This window comes from Osmerus mordax, chromosome 14, assembly GCF_038355195.1.
Source record: "Osmerus mordax isolate fOsmMor3 chromosome 14, fOsmMor3.pri, whole genome shotgun sequence".
NCBI classification, from domain to species: Eukaryota; Metazoa; Chordata; class Actinopteri; order Osmeriformes; family Osmeridae; genus Osmerus; species Osmerus mordax.
The window spans coordinates 16,898,535-16,923,893 of NC_090063.1; the positions used below are offsets into that span (position 1 = coordinate 16,898,535).

Below are 25,359 nucleotides of genomic sequence, written 5' to 3' on the forward strand. Positions count from 1 at the left end.
AAAAAAGTTACACTTTTTGGGGGGTTGTGTTGTGTGAATTTAATGTTATAAGGATTAAAAAATATATATATTTAAAAGGTTTCCCCCCAAAAAGTGAAAAAAAGTTTACTAAATATTTTGCAAAAAAACCCTTTCAAAAGGTTTTGAAAAATAACGTTTGGAAAGGGTGAAAAAATATTTCAGAAAAAACTTTGAGGTAACGATGTCAACATGACTGAGAATAGACATTCCTGATCACCCATGGCCATATGAAAGAGATTTTTCAAATTGTCGGCGTCAAAAGTTTCTTAGTGTTCCTTTTTGTATTCATGTATTATTATGATACGAGGTCCAGTTACCAGCGTGACACAAACAGATAATAGTAATGGCAACTTTTTACTTAAGATGTCAGAGCCCACACTTCTTTACTTTAACTTGAGTGAAAAAGTGTAGTGCGGGGGGTGGGGGGAAGAGGGCAGTAACACAGGAACAAAAGTATTTTTTTGGTTTCTTTTCAAAACTCCTTTTATTAGACCTTCATCATCACCATCCTCATCCTCCTCCTCACTGACAACCTGTCAAGTTTTATCAGCAAAAGAACGACATACCAAGGTCAGGTACGTGTTGAATACTCGAGGTGCGTTTGGTTTAAGTTACCACCCAAGAGACAGCCCTGACTGATCAGTCCCAGAAGTGCAAAACAGATATATATAAAACGCACCTCAAGTCCTTCAAGGGTTCAAACCACGTACACCCAGTCCGGAACAGGGCTGCATGCTTCCCCCCCTCTATACATCCATCCCTCTCCATCCATCCCTCTATACATCCATCCCTCTCCATCCCTCCCTGTATACATCCATCCCTCTCCGTCCCTCCCTCTATTTGATGCTGCTGTTGCTCATGGTCTGGGCTTTGCACACGCCCTTTCCGACCACCAGGAAGGCGGAGCCTCTGTACGTGGCCACGCACTGGGCGTCGGTCTTCAGGTCTGGCTGCACCTGCTCCCACACCTTCTTCTTGGGGTTCAGCTCCTTGTCGGGGTCACCTGGGGAAACACACGGGGGACACGAGGGGTCAGAACGCCTGCCGTTGTGGTGAAGGCAACGTTCCAGGGCTGCGTTTCCCGAAAGCGGCGTAAGCCTTGATCGTAGAATCCATCGTACGACGAATCTTAGTTTTACGGGCCGTTCCCAAAGACACTGTAGCTTAAGTGTCTTGAAAATTCGAGAGATTAGCCTACTCCTTACGAGCATGTTTAGGAAACGCACGTAAGAAATATCGATGGTTTCGTTATTTTGCTCGATCGTTGCTACAATCCATCGTTATCGGGAAACGCAGCCCAGGCTAGTTGCAGCTTTAGCATGAGCCACACAGCTGGGACGAGAGTGGAGGAACTGGCTCTGGTCTGCTTCTCTGTCTGTTTCTACCTGTGTTTGAATTCTTGGCTCTCCCTCCTCTCTCTCTGTCTAAAAAGCTTCCTTAATTTAAGGAGCAAAAAGGTTTTGATCCCCAAACATGTTGCTGGTATATTTCAGCCTGTTCTCTGTTGTAACTCCCAGCTACCCTGGAGCGTGTTAGCCGGTGAAAGTGTCAGCGGTTATTACCCTCCAACCACTCTCTCTCCAGACTGACACGAACAGCAGGGACGCAGCTAGCAGAACACCAGAGCTAGCAAGCACCCAGGGACAGGAAAACAGCAAGAGAGGAGAGCAGGGGTGTGGGGGAGAAAAGGAGGGGGAATTACAAGAAAATGTAGGCGGCGTCCGTTACTCGGCGGTCGCTAAACATCCTGTTGGGAACGATCCTCGTCGCAAGCTGGAGTTTAATGAGCAGGCGTGCAGAACCACCACAACACCCCTCCCCATCCTCTCCTGTCTCCCGATCGGCCCTGTTCTCATCTGCTCCCTCCCTCCATCTCTTTCTCCCCCCCCTGCATCCCCCCCCTTGGGAGAGGGGGAGAGGTCGTAAAACAAGGGTTTGGATGAGGGGATCATCGTAAAACAAAGTTTGATGAGAGGGGGGAGAGCAGAGAGAGAGATGGATAGAAAGGTACTGGAGAGAGGAGTGAACTGTAAGACAAAGATACAGACAATCAAGTAAGGGAGAGAGCATGAGAGTTATGGTTAGTCAGGGAGAGAAACAGAAAGAGAGACTGAGAGAGAGACAACCACAGAGAGAGCCAGAGAAAAAGAGAGAGCCAGAGAGAGAGAGAGAAGGGAGTGGAGGAGAGCAAGGCTCAGAGCTGGACCCGCCACTGTGGGTGTCCAAACCCAGGGACAGTCCCCACGACTTCTCTGTTCCCTCAGCTGAACACACCCCTCATCCTCCCCTCATCCACCACTCCACCCACCCCATATTCACCACTCCACCCCTCTTCCACCCCCCCACCACCCTAATGTGTGTACACATGTTTGTGGTGTGAGCTGTGTGCCTGTGAACTTGTGTGTGTGTACCTGGGAAGTTCTCGAAGGTGACCCTGTCTCCGGGCAGCGCCCCAGCTGGTGGATCCAGGATCTCCACCTTGTCTGGGCTGCTGGCACACATGACCATGGCTTGGGACACTACACCACGCATCTTAGCAGGCTTCAGGTTGCATAGCAACACAGCCAGCCTGTTCTGCATCTGTAGCAGGGGGGGGGAAACACAGGCCTAAATGATCCATTGCACTCACACTACACTGTACGCAGGTCTTAACGATCCACACTCGGACTGTATAACACAAGCTAACATACATTAACACACGTTATCACATGGTAACTATTCTTGTACTCGCTGTGAAATATTTTACAGTTGTTTTTTCTACAGGTACACTCTTGCACTCTTGTGGGGAGTTTCATGTTGTTCAATTGTAACTTGTTTAACTGCATGCTCTTATGGTTCTTCCCTTTGGCACTTATTTGGTTTTCCACAATGTATGCTTCATGTTTGGCTACTCGCAATGTTTGGGGCTATCTCGTTGTTATGATCAGTGACCTATGCACTTTGTAAAGCTCTCTCTTGGAAGTCGCTTTGGATAAAAGCGTCTGGTAAATGCATAAATGTAAATAATGTAACTAAGCTAGCGCAAGCTACCATCCGCTACCACAAGCAAACATATGGCATCACACGTTTACATAAGCTAGCACAAGCTATGGCACGTCATTCAACATTACAGGCTGTTCAGACCAGGCGCTCCCTCCCAGGCGCATTTACATTTAGTCATTTAGCAGACGCTCTTATCCAGAGCGACTTACAGTAAGTACAGGGACATTCCCACGAGGCAAGTAGGGTGAAGTGCCTTGTCCAAGGACACAACGTCAGTTGGCATGACCACCCAGACTAAGAGGTGCTGAGCGGTGAGGGAGTCGGGCTAGTAATCTGAAGGTTGCCAGTTCGATTCCCGGCCATGTCAATTGATGTTGTGTCCTTGGGCAAGGCACTTCACCCTACTTGCCTCAGGGGGGAATGTCCCTGTACTTACTGTAAGTCGCTCTGGATAAGAGCGTCTGCTAAATGACTACATGTAAATGTAAATGTAATGACCGGGAATCAAACTGGCAACCTTCGGATTACTAGCCCGATTCCCTCACCGCTCAGCCAACTGACTCCACCTAGTAGTACCCCCCCTAGTAAACATAACTTAGAGAAACGTGAACTAGAGGAGAAGGTGTCCCTTCTAATAAATATCTCTAGTTTGGAAGATCTGTTTGTCAAAGTGTGACAGTGTTTGGATAGACCACACTGCAGGTAGTATAGGCTTCTCTCTTCAGACATCTACACCGACCCCACGTACAAAGCACCTCTTAGTCTGGGTGTACACTTAAGAAATCCAAACACTTTTGAAATTGTTCAGACCGTAGTACATTAAATAAGTCATACAGTGGTTTTCCATATGTGAAAAAAAAAGAAAACCTGACCTACAAATTACAGTCAGGAGACGAAACCATAAATTCTGTCCCCCGATAGGAAAATGGAAGCTGAACCCTGCACACACACACACACACCTAAACAGTCGACAGAGAGTGCAACACAAGCCTTCAGTTCTCCTTCACACAGACCAATAAACGTAAAATATGGCGCCCTTGGTGAGTCGTTTGGATGCATGGCAGCTCTGGGGACTGAGTGAGAGCACCACGGACCAGGCAGTGGAAGGCAGTAGAGTCTCACTGAGCTCAGCTAATATCGAAACTCCTCGAACCCAAGTAGGTGGGGTGGCTGACTGCGGTTCATTCATCCCTCAGGGCCAGTAGTCTTGGTCTGTAGGTGGGCAGACTCAGATTCGCTCTCTGGAAGGTCGTTGGGGAGTTCTAAGGGTCTAATAACTGCCACGGCGTCACATCTTACAAGGCCACGGAGTCTACTGAAGATTTCTGATTTATTTACCTCAGAGTTATGGGGCTGTGTAAACGTAATCAAGCGCACGCCCGCTTTCCAGCAAGGCCTGAAGACTTTTCTCCCAAAGTCGAGCCTGAAATGAGCCTACTCTGCCAGGCGTGCCTTGTACAGCTTTAGCCTAGCCTAGCTTGCGTTCTATTATCATTAGTTAGCATTGGGCTTAGCATTTCCATTGTGATATAACATTAGCGTTAGCTATAGCTTAGCATCGGAGTCATCATACCTGGTCGATGGGGATGTGTTTGACCAGCCCGCTGACCACCGTCCTGGGGGCGGCCTCCCCCACATCCACCTGCTCCACGTACAGTGAGTCGGCGTCTGGGTGCTTCTCAGCCGTGACGATGCGTCCGACGCGCATGTCCAGACGCGACACGTCCACCTTCGCCTCTTCCTGAGGCGGCCCTCCTCCTCCTGCCTTCTGTTTCTCTCCTCCTGAGGGGACGGGGCGGAGATTAAGGCTCACACTCGGGCGGAACACAGTAGATTTGTTTTTTATAGTCCAAGACTAGTCTTAATCTGTGTCTTAACCAGCCCATAAAGAGAACGGCATTTTGTCAACGTGTAAAAGGGGGGGGGGGGGGGGTCAGATGGCTGAGCGGTTAGGGAGTCGGGCTATTAATCAGAAGGTTGTTGGTTCGATTCCCGGCCGTGCAAAATGACGTTGTGTCCTTGGGCAAGGCACTTCACCCTACTTGCCTCGGGGAGAATGTCCCTGTACTTACTGTAAGTCGCTCTGGATAAGAGCGTCTGCTAAATGTAATGTAATGTAAAAGAGGGGCACTCATCGGACTTGATCTCAAATATCTCAAAAGTCCCAAAAGGAAAATGTTGGCCGTGTATGCAGTTGTGTAGACGAGACTTTCGTGACCAGATGGACAGAAAGTTTAGGCTGTTAAGTAATATGAAAGGAAACCTAGCATTAGACAATTGTCGAAACGTACAATTTGAACCCCTTTTCCCTGTTGCTTTGAAGGGCTGCAACATAGAATCCTATGTACATCGTTGATTGTCAGTTTAAGACAACCCAAACTCCTCCTAAAAACCGGCATTTTATGTTTGAGAACTAACGTAACTGCTCGCTACCGGAAGTTGTTGACTTGGCTCATGCAATATGCGGAAGTGATGCATGCATAGTGGACTGAAGTGGGCTTATGCAAATTAAGGTGGAAATGTCAGTTGGTCTTTCGTCAACGTGCAAGCGTAACTATTGGCGTTTCGGACATTATGAATTAAAGGCAAAATGTCATTTAAAAATTACTAAGAATTTTAACAATCATTTACCAACAGTAAATATTTGTATATTTATTAATTTTTCATACTTAGTTTTCATTGGTTTGGCGGCCCTCCTGTATTACCCTAGCGGACCACTAGTGGGCGCAGCCCACAGGTTGGGAATCGCTGTTCTAGTAGTCTATGGCAGTGTAGTCTATGGCATGTAGAAGTAATACAGGGGGTACTTGAGAGAAAGTGGAAAATAGGAAAGATACGAGAGTAAATCATGAAAATACTGGTATAAATGTTTTATACACTATAAATACGGGTATAGGGGGTACTTGGATTTAGAAATCATGGAAATGGGGTAGTGAAGCCCCAAAAAAGTTTGAGAACCACTGGTCTATGGTATCGATGAGGGCGCGTGTTGACTTGGAGCAGCTAATTATTAAAATTAGTTGAATGAATTCTTATTCCTGAAGCTGTAACAGGCCCAGACCTGTTCTCCCCTTCAGTAGCACATTATTTTCTACATAAACCATAAAATACACACACACACACACACACACACAGTTAAATATCCAAAGTCTAGCTTTTAAACGTCTTAAAAGAGTATTTTTAGCCCAGGGATATTACTCCAGAGGGGCTCATTGGCATCACGTGTGTGGTGTGGAAAGTATGCAGACCCGTGCAGACGTCTGTGTTCTGATCCAATTCAACCCCCACCCATCTCCGCCGCCCCATAACTGAAAACAAACGCGCCCGTTAACAAGCGACTGGGCCCCTGAATGGCACGTCTGAACTTGGTTCACTACAGCCCTTTAATAACAGACAGACAGACAGGTAGGCAGACAGACAGACAGGTAGGCAGACAGACAGGTAGACAGTCTGTTGGGCGGGTCAGACACGGTGGAAACACAGATCTTAAGAACCAACATCCTGTCACTTTCCAACAAAGGGTGCATCAATATGTTGTCTTGAGAAGAAAACAGGCCCAGCCACCCAAGTGAGCGTGGGTGTATTTACGGCTCATGCTCCTTGACATCTGGGCTTCAGAAGTACCAGATACACTCAGAGTCTGTCAACATCTCCTGATAGATTTCTCTCTCCCACTCTCAGAATGAATGATGAATTATACCTCTATAAATAATCCATGGCTCAGCGTTTGAGAAACATGATTGATTTATAGTGCCGCTAATTTTTTTTAATAAACAGAAAAAAGAGAACATTTTCATGCTGCCTTTTAATTACCAATAGATTTTTGGGAAGAATTTATTTTTCTTTTATATGGTAATTGACACCACGTAAAAAAATACTGCATTAGCAAATAGTTTAAGCTAAACCAGATAGCCCTATGTTGTGCAAACTCCCCTTCACTATGGGATCAGAAGAGCATAACACAAAACCACAGTGTCTGGACTTTCTCAGTACGGTCGACTCTTCCCTCAGACCTCCGCTAGGCACAGGGACAAGCTGAGCTTGTCGTAAATAAGTAGCTTATATGGTTTGATGTTGCGTAATCATGAACATCATAGTAAATCATGTCGTAATAAATCTGTGAATGAGCTTTTCCAAACAAGTGAAATTGTTTTCACTGTCTAGTCCCGTTTGGGAACAGATCAAGTTTCCTGTCCTTTAATCGCTCAGCAGTCGTCGTTAAGAGTTTTAAAATATCGGAAATTCTGACGGAGAGTAAGGGAAATACCTGTTCCACTGTGAGAAATAAGCGGACAACCTTTTTCAGATTCGGAGAGCAGCTTTCTAGTGGAGCCGTGATGGAGCCGCTGGATAGCAATCAAGAGGATCAGGTTCTTAAGTGAGTCAGAATATCACCCCCTCCTTAAAAAAGGGTTAGCTAACAGATAAACCACATGGTCAAAAAGATCATTTTGTCCTTCAAGTCGACTCTCTAAACTCTCTTCAGTTCTGATTACTTTTTTTTTTACAAATTAAGTATTCTCCTGGGATCGCAGCGTAACGAATGTAAAACTGGACGGTTTCACGCCGACAGCCACAGGCGAGGGACTTAAAACGAAAAAAGCCAATACAGGGCTTTAAGCACGCTTTCGACCAGTAAATCATCCACTTTGACTGTCGAGCTTGTTTAAAGAGCTTGTTAAAAGAGCCACGGTCAGGGGCCAAGTCGATAAGTGTCAATAAGGGAACGCAAACTGCATGTGATTTAAGGTGTGATCTGTACGCGAAACCAACGTTCAAGATTGAGTTTTGAGGCTGCTTGTTTACCTACACAGGGCCACCCCACGCTCCACAGGCTGAACACAGGCTGTCTTCTCAGTTAGTCAGTTGGACTTTTACCCTTTTTCTCTGCTTTCTTCTTCTTGCCCTCGTTGTCCTTGGGAGGGGGGCTCGTGGGGGTGGCGGCTGACAACCCCGAGGGGGGCGGTTGGGGTGGGGAGGAGGGCTTGGAGGTACACTGCACACTGGCGTCTCCTGCAGGGATGGGCACTTCTCGGACTGCAGGGAGGAGAGAGGCTGGAGTTAAGAGACATTCACCACTTACATAAACCGCAGGAATCAGTCACTCCAACACGACGACAAAAAACACAGGATGGATGGATGGAGGATGGATGAAGATCTGTCTAGGTGTAACCACAACTAGACAGATCTTTCTGGGGCTTAATCGGTCTCAGCAACATAATTCAGCAAAATGTCCAGACAGATTTATTTATGGACCCAAAGGGGGCCGCTTGCTCTCCTGGAGCAAACAAACAATCTTGATGGGAAAATGACAGTGTTCAAATTAGGGTAAAACCGAGAGGGAAATAAACCGTAAACGTTGTAGGACTGTGGCCTCCCTCCATCACTCCCCCGGGAAAAAGGAATGTTCCAGAAAGAACCTTTCATTAAGGGGCCTGGCGATGTTTGGGTTTTGCATGTACACACACAAAGACACACCCCAGTATTTGACAAACATGGTTAGCCTGCCATACTGGTCTTAATTAGCATCATGCTATGTTAACGGAGGTTGGCACCTTGAAGGTTTACCTTAGAAAAAAATACAAATAGCATCTCCTTTTTGGAACTCGTATATTAACAGTCCCCAGCAGGTTCCAGTTGCAATCTTGTATCAATTACATCCGTTGGGTATTTTCAGTTCCAGATCTGTCTGATGGTTTGTAACGCAGAAAGAGCATGTCGGCTGCTTCGATTTACCTCGTCACCATCAAGACCAACGAAATAAATAACCAAGAACAAACAGCTCGATAGCTTTACATGGAAAAACACGATCTTCATATACGAGGAACATTCCTCTCAACGCTCCAAACATGTGGAGAGAGATGCTTTTGAAGACTGGGGTTAAATTGGCGTTTTGTTTTGGTTCCAATCTTTGGTTTCTTTCCCTCCCTCCCTCCGTCCGTCCGTCTCTTCATCTCCACTCTTTTTCATCATCTGCCATGCTGGAAACCATTATTTAAGTGTTAAAGAGCAGAGTGGTGTTTGGCCTTGTGTGCTAATGCGTGTGATACAGGCCTTCTCCATCACCAGCTTTAGAAGGTTCCAGGAGGCGCCTGGATCAGTCATGTCAGCTGGGTTCAGAGGCAAGCTGCTAAGACTCGTGCTAAGACTCGTGCTAAGACTCGTGCTAAGACTCGTGCTAAGACTCGTGCTAAGACTCGTGCTAAGACTCGTGCTAAGACTCGTGCTAAGACTCGTGCTAAGACTCGTGCTAAGACTCGTGCTAAGACTCATGCCCACAGTAAAGGGCACATGTGATACACTAACAAACAACGCAGGAATTCGATTCATGTGCGTAAGAGCAAGCTGTTGGTTTATTATAAGAGCCAAGCTGCATGAATGGATGGAGGGATGTGTAGATGAAGGGATGGATGTGTAGATAAAAGGATGGAGGGATGTGTAGATGAAGGGATGGATGTGTAGATGAAGGGATGGAGGGATTTGTAGATGGAGGGATGTGTAGATGAAGGGATGGATGTGTAGATGAAAGGATGGAGGGATGTGTAGATGAAGGGATGTGTAGATGAAGGGATGGAGGGATGTGTAGATGAAGGGATGGAGGGATGTGTAGATGGAGGGATATGTAGATGAAGGGATGTGTAGAATGGATATAGCGATGTGTAAATGAAGGATATAGCGATGTGTAGATGAAGGAATGGATGTGCAGATGAAGGGGTGGATGTGCAGATGAAGGGATGGATGTGCAGATGAAGGGGTGGATGTGCAGATGAAGGGGTGGATGTGCAGATGAAGGGATGGATGTCCAGGTGAAGGGATGGATGGATGGTGGTTGTGTAGATGGATGTGTACAGGGAGGGCAGGATGTTAAATATGAATGAACCAGACCTCCTCTGCTCTTCTCCTTCTCCAGCAGCTGATTCTTCAGCTCCTCGATGTCTTTCTTCAGCTTGGCGTTCTCTACCATCAGCTTCTTCTCCTCCCTCACAGAGGCCTGAACTACTGCACACACACACACAGGTACACACACACACACACATATCCACACACACGCACACCAGTGTCAGAGAGAGGGGGATAGGGAGAGAGAAAAGATTGAGAAAAAGGGTTAGGGAGATGGAGAGGGTGAGTTATGGAGATGATGTGGGTGAGGGTGAGAAAGTAAAAAATATGAAGAGACATTGATAAAGGGAGAAAGAAAGAGGAAAAATAGAAGTGTGTTTGGTGTGTGTGTGTGTTGTCCCTTACTGGCTTTCTCCTTGAGCAGCAGGACCTGCTGTTTGAGGAACTCGATGATCTGGTCGGCCTCGGCTGCCCTCTGCTCCAGCCTCACCAGGGAGGCCGTCTGACCCGACATCTTACCCAGGGAGCGTGCTAGGAACCTTGGGAGACACAGGAGACACCCCTGGGTCAAACAACCAGGGCTATCTCTACAGAGTACCTGGGTAGGATTAAGTGAGTTTGATGTTGACCCCCTCACACCCTGATTAACTGATGTTAGTCACCTATACCCACAGGCGTTTGGGTCAAACACTAGGCTACTTGAGGTACACTTGATTTAGTTCAGCAATCAGCAGGCACCACTGATATCGGTGAAACCGTCCCCGATGTGTAGAGTAGGCTTAGCAAAAGGTGAGAATAAAGCGTACCCGAATTACCCAAGTATTTTAACCACAACATACTTGAACCAAGTCTGGTGAAAACAGCCTCGGTCACAAGCCGGTCTAGTACCAGATGCCTTGTAAACATGTCCTGGCAGAGAGTGATGTGTGTGTTTGTGCGTGCGTGTTCATGCTGCAATCGTGTTTAAGGGCATGCTTCACAAAAACCAGACTTGCTCTGGCAAGTGTCCACAAAAGCATGCAAAGATAATCAGAAGATGAAATGCCACGGTGACAACGGGACTATAAATCTGCTTGTGAATCCCTCCCTTCGCCTCTCCTCCCTCCGCCCCTCATCCCTCCCTTCATCTCTCCTCCCTCCGCCCCTCATCCCTCCCTTCATCTCTCCTCCTTTCGCCCCTCATCCCTCTCTTCATCTCTCCTCCCTCCTCCTTTTGCCCCTCATCCCTCTCTTCATCTCTCCTTTCTCCACCCCTCATCCCTCTCCATCTCTCCTTTCTCCGCCCCTCATCCCTCTCATCTCTCCTCCCTCATCCCTCTTCATCTCTCCTCCCTCCGCCCCTCATCCGTCTCTTCATCTCTCCTCCCTCCGCCCCTCGTCCCTCTCTTCATCTCTCCTCCCTCCGCCCCTCGTCCCTCTCTTCATCTCTCCACCCTCGTCCCTCTCTTCATCTCTCCTCCGCCCCTCATCCCTCTCTTCACCCCTCATCCCTCTCTTCATCTCTCCTCCCTCATCCCTCTCTTCATCTCTCCTCCCTCCGCCCCTCATCCCTCTCTTCATCTCTCCTCCCTCCGCCCCTCATCCCTCTCTTCATCTCTCCTCCCTCCGCCCCTCATCCCTCTCTTCATCTCTCCTCCCTCATCCCTCTCTTCCTCTCTCCACCCCTCATCCCTCTCTCCTCCCTCATCCCTCTCTTCATCTCTCCTCCCCTCATCCCTCTCTTCCTCTCTCCACCCCTCATCCCTCTCTTCATCTCTCCTCCCCTCATCCCTCTCTTCCTCTCTCCACCCCTCATCCCTCTCTTCCTCTCTCCACCCCTCATCCCTCTCTTCATCTCTCCTCCCTCATCCCTCTCTTCGCTCGTAGGGGGGAAGCAGCAGGCTGGGGTTCCTCCAGTCCCTGAGAGGTCACCTCATGTCTGTTTTGACAAGCACCAGGTCACATTGGTCAAACCAAATTCTCTGATGACATACAAAAAAACTTGAAACACATTACAGTAAATGAAATAAGCTGTTAACCTCGCTATTTCAGTTCTCTCTCTCTCTGCCCTCCACACAGACGTCACACCAACTCTTTTGTTTTACAGGCATAAATGATGAAATCACATCGGCCTTTAAACCCTGGCTCCGATTCCAAACAACAAGAATGTTTAGTGCGGTTTTCCAGCTTCAGATGGGATCAAAATCCCTGCAGGCACCATCACTGCAGCTGGACAGCAGTCTGACTTTCAGTCTCACGGCCTTCGCACATGCTGTACCTGGGAATCCTCTCTCTCTACGTCTCTTCATCACTTTCTCTCTCTCTCCTTTTTACCTCTCTCTCTCTGTAGGTCTCTATGTAGTTGAAGCTTGTGTGTAGAGATCGGAGAGACAGAAAGAGAGACACAGAAAGAGACAGAGAGAAAGATGGAGAGAGGCAGAGAGATAGACACATAGAAAGAGACAGAGAGAAAGATGGAGAGGCGGAGAGAGAGAGAACGACAGAGGGAGAGAGATAGAGAAAGAGAGAGACGGAAAGGGAGATAGAGAGAGAAGAAATAAAAAACGTATTTAACACGTAGTGGTGCGGTTGGCGTTGGAAAATAACAGCTGGCATTGGATGAAAACAAAGCATTCGGGTGAGGCAGGGGGGGCGGAAATTAGAAACACTTTAAGAGCTGCAGTTGATAATACAGAGGATCAAAGACTGCCGTTGCAGTTTTTTCTCCCCCCTTCTGTTTTTCCCCTCCTTTTCAAGGCTTTGAATCGATTTGTAACAGAGCCTCTGTTCTGATTGGCTGGCTTCACCAGGCTGCTGGCCAATCGGAGCTCTACGGAGATCTCCAGGAACGCAACCAAACACACTGTTAGCCCGTCTACAGACCTGGGTCAGCTTCCTGTTGTGAGGTGACATGCAGAACAAAAGGACAGGGTCAACTCACCCAATCAAGACTAACCCCAGTCGAGACTAACCCTAATCCTAACCCAGTAGACTAACCCTAACCCTGTCAATCTTGAGGTGCAACAGGTTGTGACAGAAGACTTGCCTCCAGGCCACATCCTACAGTCTGATGCCAAGGCTGACACACGGTCCTGAACAGCTGTCATAACCCACTGCCTGTCTGCCCAGTGTGACTACCGTGCTAAAAACAGACCTCGACCACGTTAAAATGTCAAAAACACCAACACCTTTTCCAACTGACGGCAAATTAAACAGCCTGCGAGCATAGTGCTGCATATGAAAAGAATAAGAGACGTTTTCTCATCGGACGGTAAATGATTCCAGGATGTGTGTATGTTCAACTCAATCTGGCTTCAAGTCTGTGTAGTGCATGAAAAGGAGACAGATTAAGGGTGTGTGTGTGTGTGGGGGGAGATTATCTAACTATGGTTTCTTTTTATTCTTTCAATTTCAAGTCACAACAGCAGCAGACACATCTGAAGACCCTTTCAAAACTATTCCTACCGCAGGTCTTAAAGCCTGTTGCTTTGCTAATACCCTGTGAACAATAATAACTGGCGCTCGCACAATAATAGCGAATAAAACGTCAAACGCAACAGCACACTAGCGGTCACTGCTGCGATCACTTAAAAGGTTCCCCAACGTAGATTGATGTGAGCAATTGCTTTTGCCGCCCGGAGCCTGATGGGAAACAGTGTTAGCTCCCAGCAGGGTACAACCATCTAAGGAGATTCAGAAGACCTCGTGTTTTATTGCAGGGGAGTGAGATTAGGTGTGGATTTCAGATGCCCAGCTGCGTGCTTTTCAACAGTTCGACCCCACGCCTGCCCACCACATGTCGACACTTCAACAGCACCGCTAGGGACCCACTGCGTTGGAGGGAAATACTTCAGTTATTAATGCCAAGTGTTGACAAAACGGAATCTGACTCGACAACACTGTGTTGTCATTCACTGACTTTTAGAAATGCTTTCGAGATTTTTCGCGTTGTTCCTTGGTGGTAGAAAACACTAACGTTTTCGATTTTAGGTGTCAAACGCAGGTGACAGTGGGCAGGCCTCACCATCAGCCTCATCCACCTTTACTTCAGAAAGAGAACATTTATATGCAGTATGAGTAATAACATTGTCTTAACCTGTTGGCATAACGTATTTCTGGCTACCGTATTCTTCAGTCGTCGTTAGAAAACGTATGACCCGTGGGTATTTAAATCTATAACAGCCGAGTCAGAACGGTTCCACGATGACAGCCATTTTAGATAATACAGCTGTTTTGACAGAAACCAGTGACACTGCATTCCATTGCCCCCATGTGTATTTACTTGGGCATCTTGACACCAGATTACGTTTCTAGTTCAGTTATAAAGTGCCAAGTTAAAAGCCATTCATAATATTCGAACCAGACATTATAAACCCGCCGTGACATGTTAGCTTTTAACCTTTACGAGACCAAATTGAGTGGTTGTGTTGGTTATGTGAGGTGCGCAGGTTAGGAAAGCCTTAGACTAGTAGCTACTGCATGTCTGCTCTGGAAAATAACCTGTACATTATATTTTATAGCATTTATGAATCGCTAGCTATGTGAAGGCCTAGTTTGTGTAAAGCTCTTGTATCATGCCACGCAGCGAGCTAGCAATGAGACTTGTTAAAACGGACCTTTTGACTGAGGTAGCAAGGTACAGTAGCCTAGCCTGGCGACCTTATTATGTTTTAGCTAGTCTTAGCTGTTAGCTATATAACGTAACATTGGCTATACGCATGCCATATATATACTCCTCGTCCTCTTAACCGAGAGACAGACATATAACATATACAAAGACACACACATAAGATAATAACTTAAGAAACTCACATCAAATCCTAAACGTTAGCTTTCAGGACACACGTTTTAGTGCCGAGAAATGTGAAACAGAAAGGTTTGGAGAAAGACCCCGTTTCTTCAGGGCCCCGGACTCCTGCGCATGTTCAACGATCTGTAAAGTGTCCGGATAGGGCAGCTAGCTGACTAGCATCATGCAATGAGACCGTCGAATGTGTTGCCACTCGACTCCATGTTCTACCAGTTGCACAACTTAGACACTAGCGAATGAAATATAGCTGGTTTTCTCGTGCCTGTTTTATTTTAGCAATTAATTTAATTGGTGTTTGTCAGTTATACGTTTAAATTTGGTAAATAACCAAAGAACCTTACTTCGTACTATTGCCAACAACGCCAATACATTACGAATATACGATTTCACAAATATTTTACACGAACTTCTGAACTGAAAATCGATCCTTGACAATGTGTGATTGATTCTTTTACATGTCCTAGTACATCGTCCTAGTTGTCAAACGACATACCTGTTTTTAAATCGTTTAATTTAAAATACTGGCACAAAACACAGCCGGTCTTGTCGCAGAAAAGTGACGTAGGTGGTCACGTTATCTCAGCTGTCCGGCTGCACCCGAGGAAGAGAATTTAAAAAACGAAACACATTTAAATTTGAGTTGCTTGGCATTAGGGAACACCATCACTAAACGTGAGTAGACACTTGAAATTGCTAAGCAGTGATTTACTCTAGTAGTGTTGTCAAAAATAGCTTTGTATGCGTCAATATCTTACATCCAGTGGACAGTACTACCTAGTTAGCTAGCTTTCTGTGTTTGAGTATTTCCAACTTGCTTTCTTGCATCTGAATAACTGACAGTTTATGTACATCCAACGTGATGTAATTTATCAGCACCTGAAACGAACAGATATGGTTATTGCACATAACTGTGTAAACAGTTCCATTCTATGAGTACCATAATTATTAGTTAGCCTAACTGTGTAATAGAGTTGATTAACAAGCTACCTCCCCAAATGGGTAGCCTAACCTACTCTACTGTTAGGCTAAGCAGCTAGCTGCCCTAACTCAAGGATACATCTTGACACCTACCAGAAGACCCAACATAGGGCAGAGAGCCCATCCTCTGTCTCTAGATTCATAAAAATCCAATCCTGCATAGAAAGGGACCAAGAAATATATATTTAGGCTACAGTATGTTAACCAATATATCCATCAAACAGACACTTTTAACCAAAGCGAGGTACAGAGGGGGATTCGAACCTGCGACCCCTTGATCCAGACGTTCTCCCTCTGACCCTGCTTGTCCCAGGTGCCCCAGCGCTGGTCCGGACTGTGCCCAGGGACGGCGGTCCGCCATGCGACCCCTCAGAGACGCCCAGCTGGGGGCGTTCACCTTCTTCGCCTCGGCCCTCCCCCACGATGTGTGTGGTAGCAACGGCCTGCCCCTCACCCCCAACTCCATCAAGATCCTGGGCCGCTTCCAGCTCCTGAAGACCCTCACACACCCGCGTCTCTGCCAGTACGTGGACATCACCCGGGGGAAGCACGGTAGGGGCTCCGGAGTCTTCTGCGGCTCCGATTATCTTCTGGCGTCAGGACGCCTTGTGCTTGTGGAAAGGACAGCAGAGGATGGATAGAAGGATGAATAATGATAGAGGTGCGGATGATAGAAAGATTACCGAAATCCTTCTATCTCTCTGAGTCAAGGAGCTGTCTATTTACTACGTAAACTAAGTTAACACTTCTCAGCTAGCAGACACATTGAACACAAAGGTTCCGTGGAGTCGTAGTACAGTAGTAGGCTTTCCGTGAAAGCCCTCTTCATGCACTTACGATGTTCTCAGCTCTGCAGCAGGATCATAAAGTGTAAACGTCTGTAAAACAAGGTCACGGACATCTTTTTTAATGTAGCGTTGTTTTTTTATTATGGTTATTTTTATTCTGTGGTGACTGTATTTTTGGCTGGTACATCCCAGAAGGTGCATGTTTGAGGTGTTTTGTTATTGTTTACCACCCATGTCGTAGTACGTTTGTTTTTATGTTTATGAGATGGCAAATCCCCTCTACAGGCCCCTGCTGTTCGGCGGAAGGCTTTTGTTCTGAAGACATCATGACGTTTGAAGCTCAGAAATGGTCAAAGTATAGACCCTGAAGGCTGCAAACAGACTCTGTGTCTCATCTTCCATTTTACTGACGTCCAGAGATGTGGAAATCTTGCTTTTTAACTGTTGCTCTATCTTCTTTAACGGCCAGATGTTTCCTGCGTTCCCACACAGACTGTCTCAGCAAGCGGTTGTTTTCATTACTACTTTGTTGACATGTTGTTGACCAGACAGGAAGGTTGAGACAGCAGAGAACATATTTACAGCTTTGTAATTGCACACCGTGTTGTGTAAGTAGACTACAAACTTATACCCTGACCATATTAAGGTGCTCATGACTATTTGTAGCTGAGGAAGAGTTTATAAACCAAACAAGAATGTAATAAGGCGTAGCCGTCCGTGCTTCAGTCACCAGGTTGAGAGAACATATTGCCTCAGTTGCTATTCCCGTCCTCCATCTTGTTTTTTTATTTTTTTATTTCACCGTCTCTTCTCCTCTCTGGTCCAGAGCGGCTGGTTGTGGTGGCGGAGCACTATGAAAGCAGCCTGAACGACTTCCAGAAGCAGGGGATAACAGTCAGGTGAGGACCCAGACAGCACAGGCTCCCTGGGGAAGACCTGTGCCCCGACCCTCACACACGCTACGTTGTATACAGAACAGGCAGGCGGGCTGAAGCTGCCACACGTTAACAGCCTGTGTAAAGGGGTGTGACTGTCTGATGTTCCGGTCAGAAATTGGTAAAAGTACACTCATCCTTCACTCAAGTAGAAGGCCAGATACTCGTGTTTGAAAAGATTCTGGTAAAAGTTGATGTACTGACTACACTTTTTCACTCAAGTTAAAGTAAAGAAGTGTGGGCTCTGACATATGCTTAAGAACTTTTTTAGCTATATATATTTTTTTCCAACCTTTCCAAAAAAGAAAAAGAAAGTATTTGTACTTCGTTACTTCCATTTGACCATCTCTGGTTCCGGTCCAGAATACGTCAGATATCCGGCTGGGGACAGGTTAATCAGTTGCACTGGAATAACTGCACTGGGTGTTCTGAAACAAGCGTGTGTTTGATCCTTGCTTGATACATTTAGATGTGCCCTGTGTCTGTATGATACAAAACAAGAAAAAATATATATATATGTAATGTGTCCAAACTTTTGACTGGTACTGTATATATATATATGTGTGTCCCAGCCCAGAGAGGGTTCTGCAGATAGCCTACGAGGTGCTGGAAGGGCTGGCCTTCATGAACAAGCACCGCATGGTCCACCGTGCTCTCAACTCACACAACGTCCTCCTGGACTGCAAGGTATTCTCCCTCCAGACACAGCCACTCCTCTCACGACACAGCAGCCTACACCACGACACAGCAGCCTACACCACGACACAGCAGCCTACACCACGACACAGCAGCCTACACCACCACACAGCAGCCTACACCACCACACAGCAGCCTACACCACCACACAGCAGCCTACACCACCACACAGCAGCCTACACCACCACACAGCAGCCTACACCACCACACAGCAGCCTACACCACCACACAGCAGCCTACACCACGACACAGCAGCCTACACCACCACACAGCAGCCTACACCACCACACAGCAGCCTACACCACGACACAGCAGCCTACGCCACCACACAGCAGCCTACACCACGACACAGCAGCCTACACCACGACACAGCAGCCTACACCACCACACAGCAGCCTACACCACCACACAGCAGCCTACACCACCACACAGCAGCCTACACCACGACACAGCAGCCTACACCACGACACAGCAGCCTACACCACGACACAGCAGCCTACACCACCACACAGCAGCCTACACCACGACACAGCAGCTCTTCCTCTCTTGTCCTCTCATCTTCTGTCGTCTCCCCTCCTTTCTCATCCTGTCGTCTCCAGGGTAACGTGAAGCTGGCCAAGTTTGGCCTGTATCACATGACTGATCGTGGGGCAGATGTGGACTTCCCTATTGGGTGAGGCCTTACACAGTGTGGGTATCTATAGAGTCAACACATTTCACTGTAATATACTATATTGTATTGACAGCTAATGTTCAACACCTTGGACATAAAACACTGAATACTATTGTGTGGATAAGAGGGCAATTTAACCTATTAAGTCTTTGAAACCTTAAATGTTAAGTTGTTATGTGCAAGACCCAGATACAGAACTGTAAAGAACCTGGGGGCTGTCAGCTACATCTTTTACAATAAAAAGTAATGAAATATGTGAGATAGACTTCTAATGGATCTTTCTTATAGAAACCAGGCTGTGGATATCAAAGACATTTCCTTCCCTGTGTGTCTGAGAACAGAGATTTGTCTCTGTAATATCCTGCTGGAGATCCAGCCGGTGTTTTGTGTGTGAGAGACAGATAGAGAACACACACACACACACACGCTCTCTTCTGAACTCCGATATCTTAGTGTGTTTTCACGTCCATGAAAGAAGCCCTGGTTTAGGGATGTCATGAGCGTGTCTGTGAAGGCTCCTTGATAAGTCACATGACCCCCGACACACAGACCAGAGAGAGAGATGAGGTTTCAAAGACTGCTGTGGACACTAATGATGGAGCCTGTTCAACATCATAATAATCAGTAACAATAGTCAGTGATGGAGATGAAACAGTATGAAGAGGCCACTGGGTTAATGTTTGTGTGTACCTGTGTGTGTGTGTGTGTGTGTGTATGTGATCTCCGTGCCCCAGATATCCATCATACTTGGCTCCAGAGGTCATCGCCCAGGGCTCCGCCCACCTCAGCGACCCCTCCAGTGGAGACGCTCCCCAGCCATCAGGACCCAAAACTGACGTCTGGTCTCTGGGGGTGCTGCTCTTTGAGCTGTGTGCTGTACGACTCACTTTTATTCATTCATTCATCCCTCTCTCTTTCTATATCTATCTCCCCTCTATATATATATATCTATCTCCCTCTCATCTTTCTCTCTCTCTTTCTGTCTCTCTACATCTATCTCTCTTTCTCTCTCTATATATCTATCTCCCCTCTCTCTATATATCTATCTCTCTCTCCTCTCCCTCTTCCCTTTCCTCTCCTCCTATCTCTCTCTCTCAGCCGTCTGTATCATTTGATGAGTTCTCATTGGTCTGCAGGGCAGGAGACTTCTGCACAACATTGAGATCAGCGAAAGGTTGAAATTCATCATCACTCTGGGTAGGTCAGGACTCCCCCATCACAGTACCATCCGGAGGGTCAGGAATGTGTGCGAGACATTAACCATGGAAACCCCCTCTGTCTGAAACCCCCTCTGTCTCACCAGGCTGTATGGACGAGATAGTCACTGTGCTGGCTGAGGAACATGGCTGTCTTGATGCCATCAAGGTAAGAGAGGGAGGGGAGAGAAGGGGATAGGAGAGGAGTAGTGGGAGAGGGGGGGAGGATAGGAGTAGTGGGAGAGGGGGGAGGAGAGGAGTAGTGGGAGAGGGGGGAGGAGAGGAGTAGTGGGAGAGGGGGGAGGAGAGGAGTAGTGGGAGAAGGGGGAGGAGAGGGGGGAGGAGAGGAGTAGTGGGAGAGGGGGGAGGAGAGGAGTAGTGGGAGAGGGGGGAGGAGAGGAGTAGTGGGAGAGGGGGGAGGAGAGGGGGGAGGAGAGGAGTAGTGGGAGAGGGGGGAGGAGAGGGGGGAGGAGAGGAGTAGTGGGAGAGGGGGGAGGAGAGGAGAAGTGCCTGTCTTAATAACAGTAGGATGAAGCCAGTGGACTGCATGGTAGTGTAACTAATGCATCTGCAACATCACAGACCCTCCCAGAGAAGGTTCTGGACTTACTGAGGAAATGTCTGACCTTCCTGCCATCCCAAAGGTAAACACACCATGACATCATATCCTGCTACCCATCACCTTTTCCTGTTAACTGGCCCTGCTTCTTTCAGACATTACTCTGTGTAGACTGTAGCTCATGGTGTTGTCTTATACTGTAGACAGTATATACACAGCTAAGCAGTGGGATCTGTGGTCTAAATCCTGTGTTTGTGATCCATATGCTACATGATTCAAACCATATGACCATTGGAACACGTGTCTAATTCCAAACAGAAATATCCCATAGTTGTAGCACATGTTTGCACATACAGTATAAATTCTATATGACTTGATATAAAATAAACAAACCACATCTAAGACGTGACAGTGGTTCCCTAAGTGGGGCTAACAGACTTCTTATCCCCCCCACCCTTCTCCCTCACCTCCTCCCCCACCCCTTCTCCCTCACCTCCCCCCCACCCCTTCTCCCTCACCTCCTCCCCCACCCCTTCTCCCTCACCTCCTCCCCCACCCCTTCTCCCTCACCTCCCCCCCACCCCTTCTCCCACCCCTTCTCCCTCACCTCCCCCCACCCCTTCTCCCTCACCTCCTCCCCCTCTCCTTGCCTTCCACCTCTCCTCCCCCCACCCCTTCTCCCTCACCTCCCCCCCACCCCTTCCACCTCTCCTCCCCCCCACCCCTTCTCCCTCACCTCCTCCCCCTCCTTGCCTTCCCCTTCTCCCTCACCTCCTCCCCCTCTCCTTGCCTTCCACCTCTCCTCCCCCCACCCTTCTCCCTCACCTCCTCCCCCACCCCTTCTCCCTCACCTCCCCCCACCCCTTCTCCCTCACCTCCCCCCACCCCTTCTCCCTCACCTCCTCCCCCTCCTTGCCTTCCCCCTCTCCCTCACCTCCCCCCACCCCTTCCCCCTCTCCCTCTCCCCTTTCTTCCCTCCCCCCAGGCCGACCCCAGCAGAGCTGCTGTCTGACCCAGTGTTTGAGGGGGTGTCTGGTCTCTCTAGCCCCTTTCAGCCCTCCCCAGGCCTGTTCTCCTCCTCGCTACGCTGCGCCCTGCTGGAACTCCCAGACCAGCTCAGCAAGCTCTGCCCAGGTGCCCACACACACACACACACACACACACATATCATATATATATATATGTGTGTAATGTGTGTGTAATGTGTGTGTGTGTGTGTGTGTAGAAGAGGAGGAGGACTACCTGGCTGAGAGGGGCATAGATGAGGTGTACCACCTGTGGTGTCTGGCCGGAGGAGACCTGGAGAAGGAGCTCACCAACAAGGAGATCATCCTGTCCAAGCCTCCAGTCTGCACCCTGCCCAAGTTAGCTGCTCCTCCCTCCTCCTCCAGTCTGCACTCTGCCTAATTACTGTTCATTACAAATAGCTCCTCCCTCCCCCCTCCAGCTCCACACATGATGTCCATGACAGGACATCTCCACCTGGACTACTCAGTCTTCACTCTCTCTCTCGCTCTCTTTTTTAATGCGCCCCCCCCCCCCCCACAGGTTCCTGCTGGAGGACGGGGAGTCGTTTGGCCAGGGTAGGGACCGGAGCTTCCTATTGGACGACACCACCGTCACTCTGTCCCTCTGCCAGCTGCGAAACGTGCGTGCTTCCTGGAGACCACAGCACATCACCCATATCTGATCAATATCCCCACATCACCCATATCTGATCAATATCCACACATCACCGATACATAGCAGTCATTTCAGTTGTCCTTGTCTTCCTTGAGGGTCTAGGTTGGTTATAGCTGCTGATCTGAGGACATCTGTGAGGCCCTCTGTGACAGGGACATTACTTAGAATTAGATTTGGTATCAACTCGGTATGAATCTCCACACGATGTAGTTGGCTGTGTGTGGGAAGCCCCTGCTGAACCACACACAGGACCGACAGGACTCCTGGTGTTTGAGGATCAGAGCGCTCAGGAAGACCTCTGCTCTTCCAAAGCAGCCAAAACAATGTCCATCATTCCAGATGTCTGTTTGTCTGTTTCCAGAGGCTGAAGGACGTGGCAGGAGAGGCATATTACCCCATACTGGAGGAAGAGTAAGTCAAGTTCCTCAAGTGTGTCCTCTCCTCCTCCCAGCTCCCCACCTCTTTTCTCCTCTCCCCCTTCCTGTCCTTCTGCCTCCTAATGTTCCTCAGTCTAGTTGCCTTCCCCTCCTCCAGAACCTCTCCTCTCTCCTCCAGACCCTCCCTCTCTCCTCCAGACCCTCTCCTCTCTCCTCTAGACCCTCTCCTGTCTCCTCCACACCCTCTCCTCTAGACCCTCTCCTGTCTCCTCCACACCCTCTCCTCTCTCCTCCAGACCCTCTCCTGTCTCCTCCACACCCTCTCCTCTCTCCTCCAGACCCTCTCCTCCAGACCCTCTCCTCCTCCAGAACCTATCCTCCACACCCTCTCCTGTCTCCTACAGACCCTCTCCTCTCTCCTCTAGACCCTCTCCTCTCTCCTCCACACCCTCTCCTCTCTCCTCCAGACCCTCTCCTCCAGACCCTCTCCTCCACATCCTCTCCTGTCTCCTCCAGACCCTGCAGCCTGCCCCAGTCCATCAGCAGCAGTGAGCTGCAGGCCTCGGCCGTGTCCCTGCCCCTCATCATCCGGGAGAGAGACACAGAGTACCAGCTCACACGCATCATCCTATTCAACAGGCTGCTGCAGGTCACACATACACACGTGCACAATCACTGGCCTCAGGGCCTTGTTAAGGAGGGAAGTCTGCATGTCTAGAGTATTGAAACAGGCCCTGGGTTTGCCTGCGTCCTCAGGCCTACCCTTACAAGAAGACCCAGGTGTGGAAGGAGGCGCGGGTGGACATACCCCCCCTGGTCAGGGGCTTGGCGTGGTCCGCTCTGCTGGGCGTGGAGGTAGGACTGGACCACTTCACTCAGGAAACGGGGGGGAGATTGCAGCTATACATGTGTTTGACCTGGACTGATTGATAGTTTCGTTGGTTCAGGGGGATATCCAGGCTAAATACGACAGCATAGACAAGGACACGCCCATACCGACTGATCGACAGGTACAGAGAGCGTTCTGCCATCTGGGCAGATAGTGCTCACCTTACACACCTTACACACCTGACAACACACACACACACACAATGTGTTCATCTCTCAAACCTTGTGTCTTTCTGTGTGTGTGTGTGTGTGTGTGTGTGTGTGTGTGTGTGTGTGTGTGTGTGTGTGTGTGTGTGTGTGTGTGTGTGTCCAGATTGAGGTAGACATCCCTCGCTGTCACCAGTATGACGAGCTGCTCTCGTCACCCCAGGGTCACGTCAAGTTCCGCCGCGTGCTGAAGGCCTGGGTGGTGTCCCACCCCGAGCTGGTCTACTGGCAGGGTGAGGCCCCCGCACTCAAATCAAGTGCACCTCAAACGAGTCATAACATTAATCAAGTGCACTTTAAACATTAGACATTCCTAGACAGTTATTATGCAGGCTAATATATCATAAGGGCTTGATTTATTCCACGGCGCAATGAAACGCGGTTGACATTCCCAGCGGTGCCGAGCTGTAAATCAAACACACCTGGACCAGTTGTGTGCTGTACTGTGGTCAGGCGGCCACCAGATGGCGCTAAAGACACACCATTTCAACCCTGACTGACATGTGGCTGTTGGGTTGTCAAGTGTACCAAGTTATCTGGGGTAGACACAGGGGCGTCGTTAGACCCTTTTTAACGGGGCACGTGCCCCAGTGTAAATCTGCTGTGCCCCAGTAAAATCTAGTTTGAGTTTCAACAATTTATTTTATTAGTCCGTGCATTCATTTAGATTGATAATGACAGAAAAAATAAACACAGTATTCCAATCAATACTTGTAGGGAGTCAGGTGGCTGAGCGGTTAGGGAAGCGGGCTTGTAATCAGAAGGTTACCAGTTCGATTCCCGGCCGTGACGTTGTGTCCTTGGGCAAGGCACTTCACCCTACTTGCCTCGGGGGAATGTCCCTGTACTTCCTGTAAGTCGCTCTGGATAAGAGCGTCTGCTAAATGACTAAATGTAAATGTAAAATCAAAGCACATGCCGATGCCCGCAGAATTCCATGTTAGGGCGCTCTTCTGAGGTTGCCAAATAGCCACTGCAGCACGGACACAGAAGTCCAGGTGTCGGACTCTGCACACAAGTCAGAATTAAGGTAGTTTCGAAATGATAGGCCTACCGATCCTCTTATTTTGACAAAAACATAAAAACAATATTACGTGAAGCTCAAAAAACTGTATTTGCGTTGAAATGAGTGTGAAACAAATGTGTGTGCTCGCTTTAACTATTGATGTCCCTCCCAAAGCTGATATCAAACTTGCATCCCCTGAACTGTTGTATAGTGGGTTAATCAAGGGGAGGTTCTATAGCCTAGTCGTGCATTGTGAAGAAAAAACTGTGAACTTAGAAGAAGAAAAAAAAGGGATATGCATAGTGCCCTGTGCCCCAGTAGAGCGTTATATCTAACAATGCCCCTGGGTAGTTGCTTCAACTTCTGGCTGATCTTGAAAAGGGCCTTAGCTGATCCCAGAACAGCACACACAAACATCTCTTCTATTGTTCTTTTGTTTTCATTCATAATGCTGTGTTCAGTGTTCACACCAAACGCAAAGCAAATTATTTGCACGAATGAAGGGAATTTTCGCTCCGCGTTCGTGTTTATTTGTGCAAATCGCTAGGAGCCAACGTTTTTTTTTTGCGTCATGTCCAAAATGACGACTATAAACGAATACGAAGTAGTGTCGTATAGCAGAGGGTTCCTACAGACAGCTACAATACTCTTGCCCTCCATTTCTCCTCAAACACCAGTTACATCTCAATATTGATAAACTTTTGAGAAAAAAGTCACGCGCATATTTAGCTTGAGTTGATC

The 25,359-nt window shown here is 48.1% G+C and overlaps 2 protein-coding genes across 2 annotated transcripts in view; one reads left to right on the forward strand and one right to left on the reverse strand.

Moving 5' to 3' along the window:
- Window positions 1–475: 475 nt before the first annotated feature.
- aimp1a (aminoacyl tRNA synthetase complex interacting multifunctional protein 1a) lies at window positions 476–14,698 on the reverse strand. The gene is made up of 7 exons (XM_067250360.1): window positions 14,635–14,698; window positions 10,249–10,382; window positions 9,889–10,002; window positions 7,882–8,040; window positions 4,577–4,785; window positions 2,433–2,601; window positions 476–1,024 (listed from the first exon to the last, which is right to left on the reverse strand). Coding segments are annotated over exons 1-7 (954 nt in total). The 5' UTR covers window positions 14,637–14,698; the 3' UTR covers window positions 476–857.
- A 523-nt stretch (window positions 14,699–15,221) lies between these two features.
- Window positions 15,222–25,359, forward strand: part of tbck (TBC1 domain containing kinase) — a gene marked incomplete in the record, with an annotated part of 33,524 nt that continues 23,386 nt past the window's right edge. The window contains 17 exon segments of the mRNA XM_067250133.1: window positions 15,222–15,304; window positions 15,924–16,162; window positions 17,225–17,297; window positions 17,906–18,020; window positions 18,629–18,702; window positions 19,437–19,578; window positions 19,839–19,899; window positions 20,006–20,067; window positions 20,481–20,542; window positions 21,443–21,591; window positions 21,683–21,821; window positions 22,006–22,105; window positions 22,502–22,551; window positions 23,034–23,166; window positions 23,274–23,372; window positions 23,465–23,527; window positions 23,719–23,845. Of these exon segments, the coding sequence (XP_067106234.1) occupies window positions 15,970–16,162; window positions 17,225–17,297; window positions 17,906–18,020; window positions 18,629–18,702; window positions 19,437–19,578; window positions 19,839–19,899; window positions 20,006–20,067; window positions 20,481–20,542; window positions 21,443–21,591; window positions 21,683–21,821; window positions 22,006–22,105; window positions 22,502–22,551; window positions 23,034–23,166; window positions 23,274–23,372; window positions 23,465–23,527; window positions 23,719–23,845 (1,642 nt within the window).

Bases quoted from the DNA above. Each gene is read 5' to 3' on its own strand.
- aimp1a (XM_067250360.1), bottom strand. The intron at 8,041-9,888 runs GTCTGGTTCATT...TCCTCCCTGCAG, and splicing joins GAAGGAGAAGAGCAGAGGAG to TCCGAGAAGTGCCCATCCCT. The intron at 2,602-4,576 runs GTATGATGACTC...CCCCTGCTACAG, and splicing joins AACACATCCCCATCGACCAG to ATGCAGAACAGGCTGGCTGT.